This window comes from Urtica dioica, chromosome 2 (assembly GCF_054948205.1).
Source record: "Urtica dioica subsp. dioica isolate 48M chromosome 2, U.dioica_male_clone48M_v1_H2, whole genome shotgun sequence".
In the NCBI taxonomy this organism is placed as follows: Eukaryota; Viridiplantae; Streptophyta; class Magnoliopsida; order Rosales; family Urticaceae; genus Urtica; species Urtica dioica.
Genome location: NC_142757.1, coordinates 45,155,944 through 45,172,494, shown reverse-complemented (window position 1 = coordinate 45,172,494; position 16,551 = coordinate 45,155,944). Strand labels below are relative to the sequence as shown.

General features: G+C 32.1%; 1 protein-coding gene and 2 non-coding genes across 3 annotated transcripts; 1 reads left to right on the top strand and 2 right to left on the bottom strand.

Annotated features, from left to right (window-relative positions):
* Positions 1-2,484: 2,484 nt before the first annotated feature.
* On the bottom strand, positions 2,485-2,677 carry LOC149404965 (U2 spliceosomal RNA). Its single transcript, XR_016295669.1, has one exon. It is a non-coding gene; the product is annotated as a U2 spliceosomal RNA (small nuclear RNA).
* An 8,310-nt stretch (positions 2,678-10,987) lies between these two features.
* LOC149404964 (U2 spliceosomal RNA) lies at positions 10,988-11,185 on the bottom strand. Its single transcript, XR_016295675.1, has one exon. It is a non-coding gene; the product is annotated as a U2 spliceosomal RNA (small nuclear RNA).
* A 1,967-nt stretch (positions 11,186-13,152) lies between these two features.
* Positions 13,153-16,336, top strand: LOC149404963 (phenylacetaldehyde reductase-like). The gene is made up of 6 exons (XM_089602726.1): positions 13,153-13,368; positions 13,631-13,800; positions 15,069-15,260; positions 15,438-15,600; positions 15,686-15,875; positions 15,943-16,336. Exons 1-6 carry the CDS (start codon positions 13,242-13,244, stop codon positions 16,085-16,087), a joined length of 987 nt encoding a protein of 328 aa, XP_089458852.1. The 5' UTR covers positions 13,153-13,241; the 3' UTR covers positions 16,088-16,336.
* Positions 16,337-16,551: the final 215 nt, after the last annotated feature.

Sequence of the window (16,551 nt, the reverse complement as noted above, 5' to 3'; positions counted from 1 at the left end):
TTGCTAGACATTGAGTGGCTTACGCAGCCAATTATTTGTTGTGAAAATATATGCCGCTTGATCACGACTCGCGACATAGGACATGACTCATTCACACATCACATTCTTTCGCATATTCTCGAATAAAATGAAAACGAATATCCATGTGCATGCTCCTCTCATGGTGGATCGGATTCTTTGTCAACTCAATTGCGAATTTGTTGTCGACTTTCATGTACCTATGTGATTCCTCAAAATATATTTTCTCTTCAATAGCACAATTTAAAATGCCAATTTTTCATACATTTGATAGATCGACCGATTAAATTGGGCCGCTTGAGATATAAGAAGTTGAATTGTTTCCATTCTTGCAGCATCATAGTCTATTCCCATATTTTGCCTATATACTCCTTTGTGATTAGAGTTGCCTTACACCTATCTCTCCTCTTTGGCATTCATCTTTTTCTTATACACCCTTTTTACTCTTATCGGTGTCGATTAGCTTTCAGAAACTTATTCGGATCAAGGATCAAAATATCGTTATTGTTACTGTTTCGGGACTCAAATTTTACTGATACCTATGGTTAGTGTTATACCGTGGAATAAAGAAAAAGAAAGTTGAAGTTACCGTTACCATTGAAAAATACCGTCAAATACCGTATTTATCGAGGGGAATTCAATGAACAAATATTTATATAAAATCATACATAACATAGGATAAAAATGAGGATAGTCGACAATATCTTCATTACATTACAAGCCATAATTCAAATAGTTTAACATAATAATAAATCGAATAACAACACTAGAACCAAAGATTAACAACACAACATTTATTTAAAATTACATTAAATTCGGATTTAACAAAACAAATTAAACAAATTTGAATACAAAATCAAAATCATGATAATATTCATGTTAAGAACCAACTAATTATACATAAACATTCATATTCCACAACTACTTTTAAAAAAAAAAAAAAAAAAAAAAAAAAAAAAAATTCAAATCAAAACCCAAAATTGAAAACATTTGATAACAAACTCAGATGATACCAATAATCAAGTTAGAAACTAAGAAATTGAAATTAATTATAAAAAGTCATAAGAAATTTCATAAAAAAAAACACTATATTTCATCAAGGTTTGAACTTTGAAGTTCGTCAAGATTTGAACACTTACTAGTCTCTACGCTCGCTTTTTGTCGGGAGTAAGAAAGAGTCGCCTTCAGACTGCAGGAAAAAGAAAGAATTCGAATTTTGGTCTCAGTTTCCTCTTTAATACCATGGTTTTTTTTTTTTTTTTTTTGAGAAAAAACCACTGAACCAACCCAGTTTTCACGAATCAGTTTCCGTTCTAGTTACCGTCCAGGTTTCTCAAAGAATTCAAAAAAAAAAATTCGGTTTCGTAAAATTCGGTGCTGGAACTCTCCAAAACTTCGGTTTCCGTTACGTTTCTTTCCGGTTTTAGCGGAATTTCAATCCTTGGTTCGGATTGGTTTTCGCAAGCAAGTCAAATAATTTTTCTTCCGCTTAACTTCTAAAATCTAATTGATCACACAAAATAACTTTCAAAATCTAGAGAGCACTTTGCAAACTCTTGAATTCACTTTGTTTTTTCTTCTTCGATTCAAGGCTTTTGATAATTATATTTTTAACTAAAAATAAATAAAATTTAAATGTGGAAACAAATATAAAAACAATTTAATTTTCTCTATGCCCATCGGTGGTCCGTTTTTTTTGTGTGTGTGTGTGTGTGTGTGTGTGTGTGTGTGTGTGTGTGTGTGTGTGTGTTTTTATCGTGTATGGAAATTTATATTTGTGTACACAGCCAATATTTCTACAAAATATACATAGAAAAGTTCTTGAAATTAAAGAGCAAACTGTAAAATTGTTTCTGCAGACTAATGAATAAATTAGAAAACAAAATACAAAGTTAAAAAAATAAAAATATCTTTAAAAACATATTTTTAAATGAGTCGATTGAACAATGCTATATGTGTAATATATATATATATATATATATATATATATATATATATATATATTTATTTATACACTTTATATAGTATGATGATAACGAAGCAAAAAAGAATTGGCATAAATTTATATATAAAAAAAACTAATTTAAGTACGAAGAAAAGATTTTATCATATAATATAGAGTTTTATATAATAAAAGATAATATTTGAAAAGTTTTTCATAATATTTTATAAAGGTTGTGCCACGATTTTATCCGGGCCTTGACTTTATGAGGGCCCTTGGAAAGCCCGATCTAGCGGGCCCCTATTTCAAACTTAGCCACTAGAGTGTCCATAAACCTAAAAAAAATAGGTAACAATCTCAATTAGGAGCAATTTTAATAATTTGGATCAAAATAGTAATAACTATATTTTTAGATACTTTTACTAGTAAGACATGAAAGTGTACAGTTATCATAAACTATAAAATTACAAATCTACCATTGTTAATTATAGTAAAAGTGTCCAAATATGTTTGACTAATATTTGTAGGGTTGCACCAACCAATGCTGTAGTGCAAAACATTGGCGACACCGAGGAACCTAATAGCAAGCTATTATTATGGATCCTCCCCTAAAAAAATTAATTTAATATCGTGTGAGTCTATGACCCACATATCAGATATTAAACTGATAAGAACAGATACTACACTTGATCTTAGCCAAAAGGCCGAGAAAGGTATGCTTAATTTTGTGCCTTAAGCTGTGTTTTATAGGTTCGAACTTGAGCTAATCCCATTTGCAGTCAATGTGGGACAGGTTATATTTACCCATATATGCTTTGCTCTTCAAACTTCAGACAAAGCGGGAGCTTAATTCAATTAAAATAAAAGCACTATGCTATTATCATATTGGTATTGGACAAATAAACATGAATTATAATAATCATGCTCTATGATCTAAATCAAGCTAACTAGTTGTACACTATGAAATTAGATTCTAACACGAAAACATATTTTCAAAATAAATAGGAAAAACATATACTCTCTATATTTTTTCATGATAATCATTTCTGAGTTTTCTAAGAGTTGTGTCCCAACAATATCAATCTCCAAAAGTCGACGTTTCTGAGTTTTCGATATACTGCTTTAGCTGTAAGGAAAATTATGATGAATTTCTGTACTCGTAGACTTCTGTACTCCATTGAGCCCACAAAGCAGACAAGCACACATGATCAGAAGTTTATCTTTAGTGCAGGCTTTAGGTGAGATCGAAACATATAATACGAATGTGTCAAGGCAAAAAATCCAGGTAGGAGCGAAGCCGAAAACTGAATATTTGTAGATAAATTATAGGGTAATTTAGCAAAATAGCCAACTCAAACCTTATAAATTGCTAAATAGTCAAGGTTTTGTAAATATTAAGTAAATAGCTATTTGTCATTAACTACATGTCCAAAATTACAGAAATACCCAAATATTTTCCCGCCCAATCGTCAAACCTGCTTACTAAAAAAAAAAAATTAAATTGATATCGAGATTTCCGAGAATCGAGGACATTAATCACATTTATTTGAAACCGTTCACCTTCATAACCGCATATCTCTCGATCATAAAAAAAAAAAAAAAAATTCTCCCAAAAGTTTTCCAAAAACGCTTCACTCTTCCCCGACGAACTCTATTCATCTTCCCCGACGAGCAATTTCGGCCATTAAATCTCAATCTGTTATACATGTATAGATTTCTTCCTATTGTAACTCGTATTTACAATTTTTCTTCATCGATTTACACAATAAAATAAGGAAAACATTATTTTTTTGTAGCGGTTATGAAATAAAGGGGTTTTACTAATTTCCGACAAAGATTTACACATAATGAAAAGATAAATCTGGGTTTTTGGGTTCAATTTTAAAACATGGATTTTGTGTTAGTCATCTTCCTTTGGGATAAAGATTCATATATTTACTGCATAATATGTCAATGACTTGTGTGTATTTACTAGTGGATGAGTTATACATGGCTTGTGGTCTAATTAAAAGGAAAAAATGTGTGCATGTAGATGTTAATGACTTAGGTGTGATGTTGTTGAAAAAGAATACGATGTCTAGGTATTTTAGATGTTATTGTTTCTTTGTTAAAACGTGTATTTACTGTCGAAAATGTCAATTAAAAAGTTGTGACAAAGATATTTCCATGTATTTACTGCTGAATATGTCGAGTTATGAATTTGTTATATCTAATGAAATTGGAATATTAACGCGTATTTACTGCAAACAGGGTTAATATGACTCAACCACGATGGCGAGAACAAAAATAATTGCCGTAAGAAATAAGACGATCACAATAACGCCGTCTACCGAAAACAGTTTGTAAATCATGTTGATTACATTCTGTATTTACATCACCTGACAATGGATTATGGTTTTCCACCCATTGACGTTCAAAAGGCTTAACTGTAACATAACAGTGATAGTAAATATACGTAAATACAATGGTAATTTAATGAAAACCTGTGCGAAAATAACCTAAAATTCCAAAAAAAAAAAAAATACAGACCTGATTCATTTAGAGTAAATAAGGAAGATCAATATAACGACTATTAAGGAAAATCAAACTAAAAAGTAAAGAAATAATCAAAATAGTAAATAAGGAATAAAAATCAAATATATAAGGAAACAAAATAACAATGCACAGCCACATTAATTCAGTTGCTACATATAAGGAAATAATTAAACATCTAAATCGTGTACACACATAAATTCGGCCAGTTCAAATTTAAAATTCTAGAAAGCCTAAAAAATTCAAATTTCAAATATTTTCAGAATTCAAAACTCTAAAAGGACAGATTTCGGAATTGAAAAAACATCTAATTGGGCCACGTCATCCGAGTGGCTATTTACTTAATATTTACAAAACCTTGGCTATTTTGCTAATTTTTTGTAAATTATAAGAAATAGGAGAGAGAAAAAAAGGATCTTAAAATATTTTAATGATAAGTTTCATTTTTGCCTCCTGAATTATAGCACATGTGACAATCCCAATTCTACTTTTTTTTTTTCTTACAAGCGTTTACCTCGAACTTTACAAACGTTTTAACTTTGCTCATTCTGCCTATTTTTTTAACATAGTTAAACACGTGTCAGCATATAAATGAGTTTGAAATAGAATTTACCAATATACCCTTAATATATGTAATTAATACCATTTTTTTAATCAAAATGCTATTATTATATATATATCTTGATTAATAAAAATTTAAAATATTCTCTCTCTCTCTCTCTCTCTCTCTCTCTCACACACACAAACAAAGACAAAAATTTGTATATAAAAAAAAAAAAAATCAAACAACTTTAACACTTCGAATTAATGACTCCCTTTTTTTTAATTACCTTTTAAAATTTATAATGTTTGTCAGCTTGTGTTTTAAAAAAAAAGAGTAAATTATGTTAAATATTTATTTTTAATATTAAAAATAATTAAAAAAAATGAAAATATGATTCAAATATTTATTTGTAATAGGAATAATGATTAAAAAAAGAAAATATGATTCAAATATTTATTTTTAATAGGAATAATGATATATATATATAAAAAAATGATTTTACCCTTAAAATGTGTTAAATATTTGACGGAGGACTTGTTTCAAACAAGCAAAAAAGTTTGAGGGGAACGATTGTCAGGAAAAAAAAAAAGGTAAGATAGAAGTTGTTACAACTGCTATAAAATAATTCACGGGACAAAGATGAATGTAATCCATATTTTAAAAGTTTATTTTTTAATGTAAAATTTTAGTATGTTTCTGGATTGTAAAATATTTACAAGGATCAATCTCTAATTTTATTAGATAAACAACAAAATAAAGACCATCAAATAAATAAATAAATAAATAAAATAAGAGATTTCTAACATACTAAGCCAGTTAAAACTTATCAATTTCAAACTATCACACGTTTGAGTTTTTTTTGAAAAATAGCCATTTCGCTGACGTGTAATTGATTTTGGTAGATTGAAATATCAATTATATCCTTCCTGGTTTAAACGATTTTTATTTGAAATTTTTTGAAAATTGTTTTAAGATTTTATGAAAAAGTATTACGTGTATATTTGACTGATTTTAAAATGCGTTTAAGATTTTATGAAAATGTATTACGTGGTTATTTGATTGATTTTTTCCTTTTTTTTTAAAAGAGATTCAGTTTCTTTTTTACACACACGTTCAGCTAACAAGTTATTTATGTGTTTCCTTTTTGAATTCTTCCTTTATAATCGCAAAAGTTAGATTTTGAATGTTTAATTTTGTTAATTTCACACTAGCACTAGCCGTAAACTCGGCGCAGAAATTTACTTTTTTCCGTTAAAAAAAATCAAGGCCAAACACAACAGTAAGGTGATCTAAGTTTTTTTCACGATGGATGGTTCAAGTAGTTCATTTATCGAGTCAGGTCTGTTTTTTTTTTTGTTACGTGATCCTATTTTTTCGGTTGTGACGTATATCAGTTAAGGCTTTTTTTATTAACGTTTGTTGTTTGTGTTACATGTTTTTTGCAGTGAAGATGTTTGATCGTCAGTGTTTGTCTAAAGCCAATTCATTATCCTCTGATCATGATGAAATTCACGGTGATATTGTTTTTGTTGATGACAAGACTTTAAAAAATTTACCCATGAACGTTGATTTTAATGTCAATAATCTGTTTATGAGTAAAAATATTTTGGTTATGGCGGTTAGTATGTTGGCGATGAGAAACAATTTTCAGTTTAGAGTCGGGAGATTGAGCAAGACACGGTATAGTGTCACATATATTAATTCCGACTATTCTTGGAAGTTGAATGCTATTGTTTGTTCGGATTCTAAATTATGGGTTATTGGGACTTTTGTGAAAGTGCATTATTGATTTGGGAAGAACATTATTCATCGTCACAAACAAGCTTCAGCGTCCCTGATCAATAAGTGTCTCAAACCTGATTTTTCGGGTTGTATGACGGACATGATTACACCACAGGGTGTGGCGTATGCGTACCCGATTCAAAGTGGAGATTACTTATTTCAAGGCATGGAAGGCGCGTGCGAAAATTTTGAATGATCTTCGGTGTGATTTTGAGAAGTCATATTCACATTTACCTACTGTGGGATCGATGATTCAGGAGAAAAATCCAGGTATAATAGTTATTACTTTTTATTACCTGAAGGTTTTGAATGATTGTTTTTTTTTATTACTTTTTATTATCTTAATGTATTAATAACAGTTATTACCCACGTGTAACAGGAACATACACGCTTACTGAAACCGATGATGATGAGAATTTCAAATACTTTTTCTTATCCATTGGTACTTCTATACATGGATGAAAGTATGTCCGCCCAGTAATATCTGTGTGTGACCCATCAGTGTCCATGTGAAGTAACTCGAGAGGGCTCTTAGAGTTGATCTGAGAAGTGTTTTTGTGAACAGTCTTCGTCTATTTTCCAATCTGACACTCACCACACACAATGTTGAGATCCACTTTGAGTTCAGAAATCCCTCTAACAAGATCACCGGTGGTGATTTTCTTCATGGCTTTGAAGTTCAGATGACCCATCCTCTTGTGCCACAGATTCATCTCATCATACTTTTTTTTTATCATACAAGTAGTTCGAGAAGTAGGTTGACCAACTCCTAGCAGGTAGCAGTTGTTTGAAGATCTTCTTCCTTCCATGACATACATGTTGCCTTTGTCAAATACCTGACATCCTTCTCGAGTGAACTCCACATGATGATATTTGTCAGAAGATTAGCCTTCAGACCATTAACTAGGAGAACATTTTCGTGTTGAGAGTTCCCTTACAAACAACTCTTCCTTTCACTCCATCTCCAAAAGTAACAGACTGAGTACTGCTCTCTCATATTGTGTCACCGGTCATGCGACCAGAGTACCCACTGTAAAAGTACCAACTACCCTCGTGAGCCTCTGTAGAGGAGCTGTAAGCAACAAAAAAATTATGTCGCTTTACTTTCTATTCTTTCCTAACAGGTTATCTTCCTAACTCTATTCATTCTAAGATCTGCAAGATACTCGAAGCAGCAAGGTTTAATGTGACCAACTTTACTACAGTAATGACACACCCACTTCTTTATTTGTCTTCCAGTTGTGGGAGTGATGTGTTGTTGAAATTGCTTAAACATCTTCTTAGACACTTCTTTCTTCATGTGATCTTTATCTTTCACAAACTTGTCTGACTGTGTGAGGACTTACCATGAAAACATAGCCCTCTGTTGCTTCCGTTTCTTCTCTGTGATGCAAGGATAGTGTCAAGATTGTTGGAGCTTGAGTTGAGCATCTTCACATTTTTTTTAGTTGGCTCAATTCATCGGAGGCCTCGAAGTAAGCTTGCCTAACACTTTTCACCACTACTCCAGCTCAGCAACAAACTCCATGAGCTTAGTTTTTCTCAGAAATCAGACCAACAACCTTTTTCTCGATGGAGTTCTTCTCAAGCTTGAGATCATCAACATTCTGATTTAGTTTTTTGTTGTTATCAATAACTATGATGCTCTTGACATGCAACAAAGAGTAGTTCTTGATGATATCTTCTTCAGTTACTTCAGCTTCTTCATCACTTCTTGAGTCATCAGGAAGATGTTCCCAAGTCTTGCTCAGTATTTGTCACAACATCGAAGGCCAGGTAGTTGGAGGTTTCTTCATCAGGTCTACTGCCATTTGAGTCTTCATCACTCCAGTTTGCGACATAAGACTTGTTCTTCTTCAGAGTATTAACATATTCAGCCTGGATATATATGACCAAATCCTTCGTATTATTTGCATTGGATTTCTTTAGATCTGCCTCCACGATTCTCTTGATTGTTATCACCAAATCTGTTCTTCCTCTGAAAATTGTTACCTCTCTTGTACAGAGCATTAGGAATGGATTTTTGCCCTTGATCTCCACTTTTTCGATTGACCTTACTCATGAATTTGCCAAAGTTCTTGGCAAGTATGGCTATCTGTTCATTAAAGTCTTGATCTTCATATGCCTCACTGGGAGCTTCTACTTTCAAGGCCACACCCACACCCTGGATTTTCTTATGTGTCTCCTTCTCCTTGAGGTTCATCTCAAAAGTTTTCAGAGATCCTAAAAACTCATCACACCTCATCTCCTCCAGATCATGAGTTTCTTCTATATCTGCACCTTCATGGAAAATCGATCTGGAAGAGTTCTCAAGACTTTGCTTACTAGTTCAGCATTAGCAATAGGTTCTCCCAATGTAAAGGATCATTAGAGATATCATAGATTCTAGCACTGTAATCAGAAATAGACTCATCTTCTTTCATCATGATATTCTCAAACCTGGTAGTAAGCATCCGAAGACGTTGAGTTCTGACTTTGTTAGTTCCCTCATGTGCCACTCATAGAATATCCCAATCTTCCTTAGCAATCTCACAGTTCGAAATCAGCTTGAATATATTTTTATCTACGTCAGAGAATATGGTGTTCATGGCTTTGGAATATCCATTGGCAACTCTGTGTTGCTCCCCATTCCACTTTTCTCCAGAGATAAGTGTGGTCTTTCCTTCAGCGTCGGTAACTGAAAGAGCCTTCCATCCTTTTTCAATTGCCAGCTAGGCTTTCTCATCAAAAGCCTTCAGAAAAATCTTCATCCACGCGTTCAAGTATCCATGATTCGGACCTTCCAAGAGTGGTGGTCGACCTATATTGTGTCCCTATTTCATGTTCCTCTTAACACAATAAACACATAAATAATCAGGTTAGATCACACTTAGTAAGATAGAGTGACCCGCTCTGATACCAAATTGAAATTACTTAACGTGATTAAGATGGTTATTCAACTAGTGGTTGGAACAACTGATTGTTTTTAAACGGTTTTAATCATGGTGATAAACAAGCAAACAATCAAACAAAAACAAGTAAATGACAAAAGATAATTGGTGACCCTGTTCGGATAAAATCAACATATTCAGGGGGACTGATACGTCCGGATAAACCAAACCAATATATCAATCAGTCAAATGAATAGAAATATTAAGTTTGATGACTCCCCCACAAACACCTTCGTCTTTGACTCTCTCTAGTGGATGAAGAATCCGAGCTCTCCCCAGATCCGAGACTCGCTCTCTATGTTTCACCCAATCTTCTCTCGAAGATTATTAAGCACGTCAATGCAAACACACGCACTTACAAATTCAGATCAAGGTAGTGATCAGAAAATTGCAAGCACCAATAAGTAGTTCTCGATGAAGATCTCCAAGAAAGAAAGAGAAACCATTTATATGATAGTATATATATCCAATATATTCTCAACTGAAAACTAGGAAGTTTCCAATTTTATTCACGCGGAATGACAAGTAGACAAGTAACCCGGGTCTTGAACATTTTCTTGCAGTTTTGCTCGAACAACTTAACAAAATTGTTTTACCAAATCAAACCATGTCACAGAGGAGCCAACATAATTGTATCACAAAAGAATTAAAAAGAAGTTATAATTTTACAAATATAGTCTATTCTTGATCAACCTTACTATTTTATCTTGATAACCTTAGTCAGTAATAGTCTTGATAAACCGTAGTCAAATTATTTGTTATGTTTCTGTTCGGATTACCACCTATAATTTTATGTTTTGAAGGACATTTGCTGTCGGTGGGATTGAACATGAAAATCATCTAGAATTTCCTATATATGTTTTGGGTGTAAATTGAACACGAAAATTTAACTATACAAAAATAATGTGGTGGTGGTCTATTGGGAATCCTAACAGCTGAAGTATATAGTTATTTGTTTACAAAAAAGAGAGAAAATAATAAATAAAAAAAATTGGACAAAACCGAGCTGGTGAATAAAAAAGTAGTGTCATGTATGAACAAAAATTTAACAAAAGATTATTTTGGTTTCACCTCCATGACTACTGTAAAGTTTGAAACTTGTTGTATGAGTTGTCAAAGTGAAATGAGCAGCTAACTCTGTCGAAAACGAGGGTCACTTGACGAGCGCAGATTAATTGTCTGAACACATGGATTATCTTATCTTATATTCAAAATATAAATAATTAGGTCAATATTGAACAATCTTTCACTAATATTTGTAATGCTGTAGTGCAAAACATTGGCGACGCCGAGTAACCTAATAGCAAGCTATTATTATGGAAACTCCCCTGAAAAAATTAATTTAATATCGTGTGAGTCTATGACCCACATATCAGATATTAAACTGATAAGAACAGATACTACACTTGATCTTAGCCAAAAGGCCGAGAAAGGTATGCTTAATCACGTGCTCTAAGCTGTCTTTTATAGGTTGTTAGTTGAGCTAATTCTCTTTGCAGTCGATGTGGGACTCTGTGTCCATCTATATATATGACTATGTATAAAAAATATGGTTAAGTATTTTTATAATCATATTTATACGTCTATATATATAAATCATGATTATCCATTTTGAGATTTACAAGAACTGTGTCCCCACAAGATCAAGTTCCAGAATTTGTAAAGCATAAACCCATAAACATGTTTAGAAGTTTATTAATCCAGGCTTTATCTGAAATTGAAACATTTGGCTACATAGACAAAAACATAAGGATTGTTTCATAAACAACTCTTATCGAAGGCAAAAATCGAAATCTGGCCATATCAATTTTGATTTTTATAAGAACTGTGTCTCCGCAAAGACCAAGTCCCAGAATTTGTCTTTTCTTTAGTAGATACTGGTCAGAAAGAAAACAAGAAAAAGACTGGGAGATCTGGATTTAATCAAATACTATAGCCGAGGCTTTTGGGTGCTTTAGAAAATTGTCATATTTTTTATTATCCTGTCATCCTCTCTCGTTCTCTCCACATTAAGATGTGATACTAATGACTATATCCATTTTTTTTTCTGTTTTTTTCGTTTATGATTTTTTAGATCGTTGGATAACTGTTGGTGTTGTATTACGTTTTGGTTTGAAGATGGGTTAGTTATCTTCCAACTTCCCGCTCGGAGAATTCTGTTAGACTTTTGTTTATGCAGACTGAAGATTTGACTTCTTCCTAATCAATGGACTACAGTTGGTTGGATCTCTCCATCATCCATAAAAGAATATTTGAAAGAGCTTGATGTTCGCACTATTCTTACTTTGAATCTTATATTTTACTTGTATTTGGCGTTAGCGTTAGCGGTCGATCTTTTCCGATCTATGTCTCTTTTTTTCTTTAGATCAAGAAAGTCTACAGTTGTATATGTGAGTGTTATACCCATATTCTAATAAATGATTCCGTGCCCTTTTCCTCAAAAGACAAGAGAGATTGGACGCGAGTTTTGTCTTGTGGTAAGTGGGATTGGCGGCAAGACTCGTGGTGGGTTTAGTTAGCGGCAAAAAAAAAAAACATAAAGGAAATGGAGAAAAAAATCAAAAGCAAAAAATATATTACATAATCTGTAGTCTAACTATATATTGCATTGTAACTATTTATTTTAATTTTATATCAGTGAAAAGAATCATAAATAGGTGAAAATATGGGGGCGACTAGAAAGTCCGTTTAAGCATATTATATATATATAAAAAAATACAAATAAAACGTCCTTTCTAGTCGTTGACTTTGAATAGTAAATTTAATATATGTGTGTATATATATTCTAAAGTATCACCGAGATCCACAAAACCAAAGACAGATAATTGAATACTTCGGAGAGGAGAAAATGAGCAGTGAAGATGGCCAGCGATTGGTGTGTGTGAGAGTGACAAAGGGAAGGCGTGTATCTAAATATCTATTTTCATTACTCATTAACATCAACATAATAATAAACATTAAATTTTATTTTTTTTGCCGAAAAAAAATCTCCATATATTTATAAGTACAAGAACTATCAATATAAATGATGCTCCAAATACATGATAGATTACATCTAACAAGCTAAAAGAAAAAAGGTCATTCTGATCTTGAAGTTAGGTGGCACTGAATGTTATATTACACTTTAGTGAGAGATATTCAATAGCAACCCACACAAATAAAACAAAAAGGAAATGGAGAAAAAAAAAATCAACAGAATTTTTTTTTATATATTTATATAAATATATATATATATATATATATATATATATCACATAATTTGTAGTCAATAACTATTTAGTTTTAATTTTACATCAGTAAAAAGAATCTTATTTGTGAAAATGTGGGGTACATGTAGTTCCGCCCTATTTTACGATTTATGTTAAAGCAATGGTAGTTGACTTTATATAGTATGTTAACATTATAAAATATCACGAAGTCTACGATCGAGATCCGCAAAATCAAAGTTTACGAATTCCACAATAGACAGATAATTGAATATTTCGAAGAGGAGATGATGAGCGGTGAAGATGGACAGCGATTGGTGTGTGTGACCGGTGGTTCAGGCTTCATTGCCTCATGGATTGTCAAGCTTTTGCTTCAGCGTGGTTACACAGTTAAAGCCTCAGTTCTTGATCTAAGTTAGTTCTTTTATTTATTATTATTATTTATTAAGATCACTCTTTACGTTATTATAGGGTGATATATAGCTTGTTCTTTGAAGACTTTTTGTTTATGTGGATCGAAATCCTATAACCCATATATGATATGCATATGTTATGTATGTGTATATATATTAATCAAGCAGTATTAATCCTGCTTATCTTAGTAGTGTTATATACAATAGAGTTTAGTGAAAGAATTTCCTGAGCTGGGTTTGTTTTGTGTGTATTAAAATTATAGGCGATCCAAAGCAAACCCAACACTTGCTGTCTCTTGAAGGAGCTAAAGAAAGACTCTGTTTGTTCAAAGCAAACTTATTAGAAGAAGGTTCTTTTGACGCTCTTGTTGATGGCTGCGAAGGTGTTTTTCACACCGCGTCCCCGCTTTTGTCAACCTTCGCCGACCCACAGGTTCAATCGATACTTTACTCTATTGTTGAAATTATGGTGGTTTTCGTAGCAATATGCCAAAACTAAAAGCACTCTAACCAACTAGACATTTTGATTATTTTATATTTAGAAAAAAAATTGGTTTTTTGCGATTTATTTTAATTGTCGTCTCAGAGTTTTGCGTTTTTTTTAAGAAAATATTTAATTGCTTTTATCAAGCTGATTCGTTAATTTGTGGGATTGTAATTATTTTTTTTTAAGTTATGAAAATAAATACTTGAAGGCATTTAGGTAATAGATTAACATGTATTGGCTATTTGATTAAAACTTTTCAAAACGTTGGCTATATTGAAATTACAACTTTTCAAAATTGCTAGTTGACTAGAGTGCACAAAGACTAAATAGTATATATAACATTAATTGATAAAATAGAAAATTAATTGAAGTATAGTTCTTATAGCTGATTAGTCAATTGAAACGAATGAATTTGTAGAAAGCCAAGATTTGTTTAAAATAGGGAAATAACTAAAATGTGCTAGTATCATGTTCCAATAATATTTTTGACCATGTGATTGCATTTTGGGAAATGGTCTCAACTAGTAACAATTTTGATAATTTGGACTAAAATAGTAGCAACTATGTTTTTGGACACTTTTATTAATAATTGTAGACATGAAAATATACAGTTGTCATAAACTGTAGACTTATAAGTTTACAATTAACAACAATTGTAGATATAAATCTACAGTTACTAGTAAAAGTGTCAAAAAACATAATTACTACTATTTTAGTCAAAAGTATCAAAATTGCTACTAATTGAGACCATTTCCCTTTTTAAGGGTCCATTAGGTATATAGTCATATATATTTACGGTTTCATATTGCTATATAACCAACGTTTCGTAAATCTTAAGTACATAGAGACGTTCATGTATTTACACGCGTAAATTGACGTAAATATCACACCATTTCATTTCAATGAAAGAGCACATTAGAAATGTCACGTCATTTTTATGGCTATTTATTTAAGATCTATGAAATGTAGGCTATATAGCAATCCCAAACGTTTTAGTTGGTTAGTTACCTAATTTTTTTTAAAGTGATTAATTTTTTATATAAATTCGTCAAAAAATTAAATCTATGTAAAAAAAAATATTGACAACATAATTTTGACAATTTTGCTGAAAACTTTAAAGTTGAGCTATTTTACTAATCAATTAATTTCAAATAACTATTTATATAATTTTATCTTAAGTTAATACAAACGTAAATAATTATAATATATTTCAGACAGAACTTATAGACCCGGCGGTGAAAGGAACACTTAATGTTCTGAAGTCATGTGCGAAGAGCGGTTGTTTAAAGAGAGTGGTCACAACGTCTTCCATGGCTTCGATCTCCTTCAACCAAAGACCTTTGTCCCCGGAAGTAACGGTTGACGAGACGTGGTTTTCCGATCATGATTTATGTTTGGAGGCAAATGTGTGCTTCCACCTATTTTATTCTTTATTTATTTATTCATCAAATTGCAACTTCTTTGATCTTAAAAATATAATATTTCATTCTACCAGCAAAATAATTTTTAGTTGTTTCTGATTATAATTTTTTTTTTCTTTCTATCTCTTTGAGACTATATTGAATTTAATTAATTCATTATAGGCTTGGTATCGCGTTTCGAAAATCTTAGCAGAAGAGGTCAGTTTGAGATTTGCGAAAGAAAACGGGATCGACTTAGTTACTGTGAATCCTGGCATCGTGATAGGTCCTATGTTACAAGCAACTCTTAATGCCACTACCGAGATGATACTCAATCTAACGAATGGTAAATCAATTCACTAAAACACCATATAACTAACAATCATTGACTCGCTCATTCATATGTTGTTTTTCCTTTTGTGTATGTGCAGGGTCCAAAAGTACTTATATGAATATGGCATACCCGTGTGTCGACGTTAGAGACGTTGCATTAGCACATATTCTAGGGTTTGAAATTCCGTCGGCTAATGGAAGACATTGTTTAGTTGGTTCTGTTCACCACTATGGTGACATCGCTAGATTTCTACACAAGCTCTATCCCGATTTGAATATCCCCGAACGGTAAGTTGTCACATTTTTCTATTTTGTACTGAATACCATGGCCCGAATAATTTTTTTGGAATTGTAGATGTGAAGATGAGATGCCACTTGCAAAGGTGTACCAAGTGTCGAAAGATAAAGCAAAGAGACTGGGGATCGTTTACACTCCGTTGGAAGTGACTTTGAAGGACACCATTGAGAGCTTGAAGGAGAAGGGGTTTCTTAGAGTCTAGATTACACCGTTGGGCGAGCTTTGAATGCCATGCAAATATAAAAACTAGATAATGTTATCACTACTAAGACATTATTATGCATATTTTTAATTATGTGAAGCGGCTTCGTATGGATAATTTTTGTTAGTGTGTTGAAGTTGTTTTTCAAATCAATATTGTGACTTTGTGAGTGAGGGAGTTAAGGGAATTGGACTAATACTCGTAAAAATGATGCTTCTTTATTAACATAAAACAAAGTATAGGGGCACTTGTGGTAGTTAAGCTTGGGTGAAATATCTATATTACCCTTTTATTTAGTTTTTATTTTTCTTTCCCATAACTCTCTCTCTCTCTCTCTCTCTCTCTCTCTCTATGAGGCACATATATAGGCGGAGTAGGCCGCGAAACAATCAAAGAATGTCGAGGTCTCTGATTCTTCGTCATAGTATAATGATTTTGATGTCTCCAGTGATGGTGGAAATTAA

Coding starts and splice junctions, on each gene's coding strand:
- LOC149404963 (XM_089602726.1), top strand. CDS start 13,242: ATGATGAGCGGTGAAGATGGACAGCGATTGGTGTGTGTGACCGGTGGT. Junction 13,369..13,630: donor AGCCTCAGTTCTTGATCTAA/GTTAGTTCTTTT, acceptor TTAAAATTATAG/GCGATCCAAAGCAAACCCAA. Junction 13,801..15,068: donor CAACCTTCGCCGACCCACAG/GTTCAATCGATA, acceptor AATATATTTCAG/ACAGAACTTATAGACCCGGC.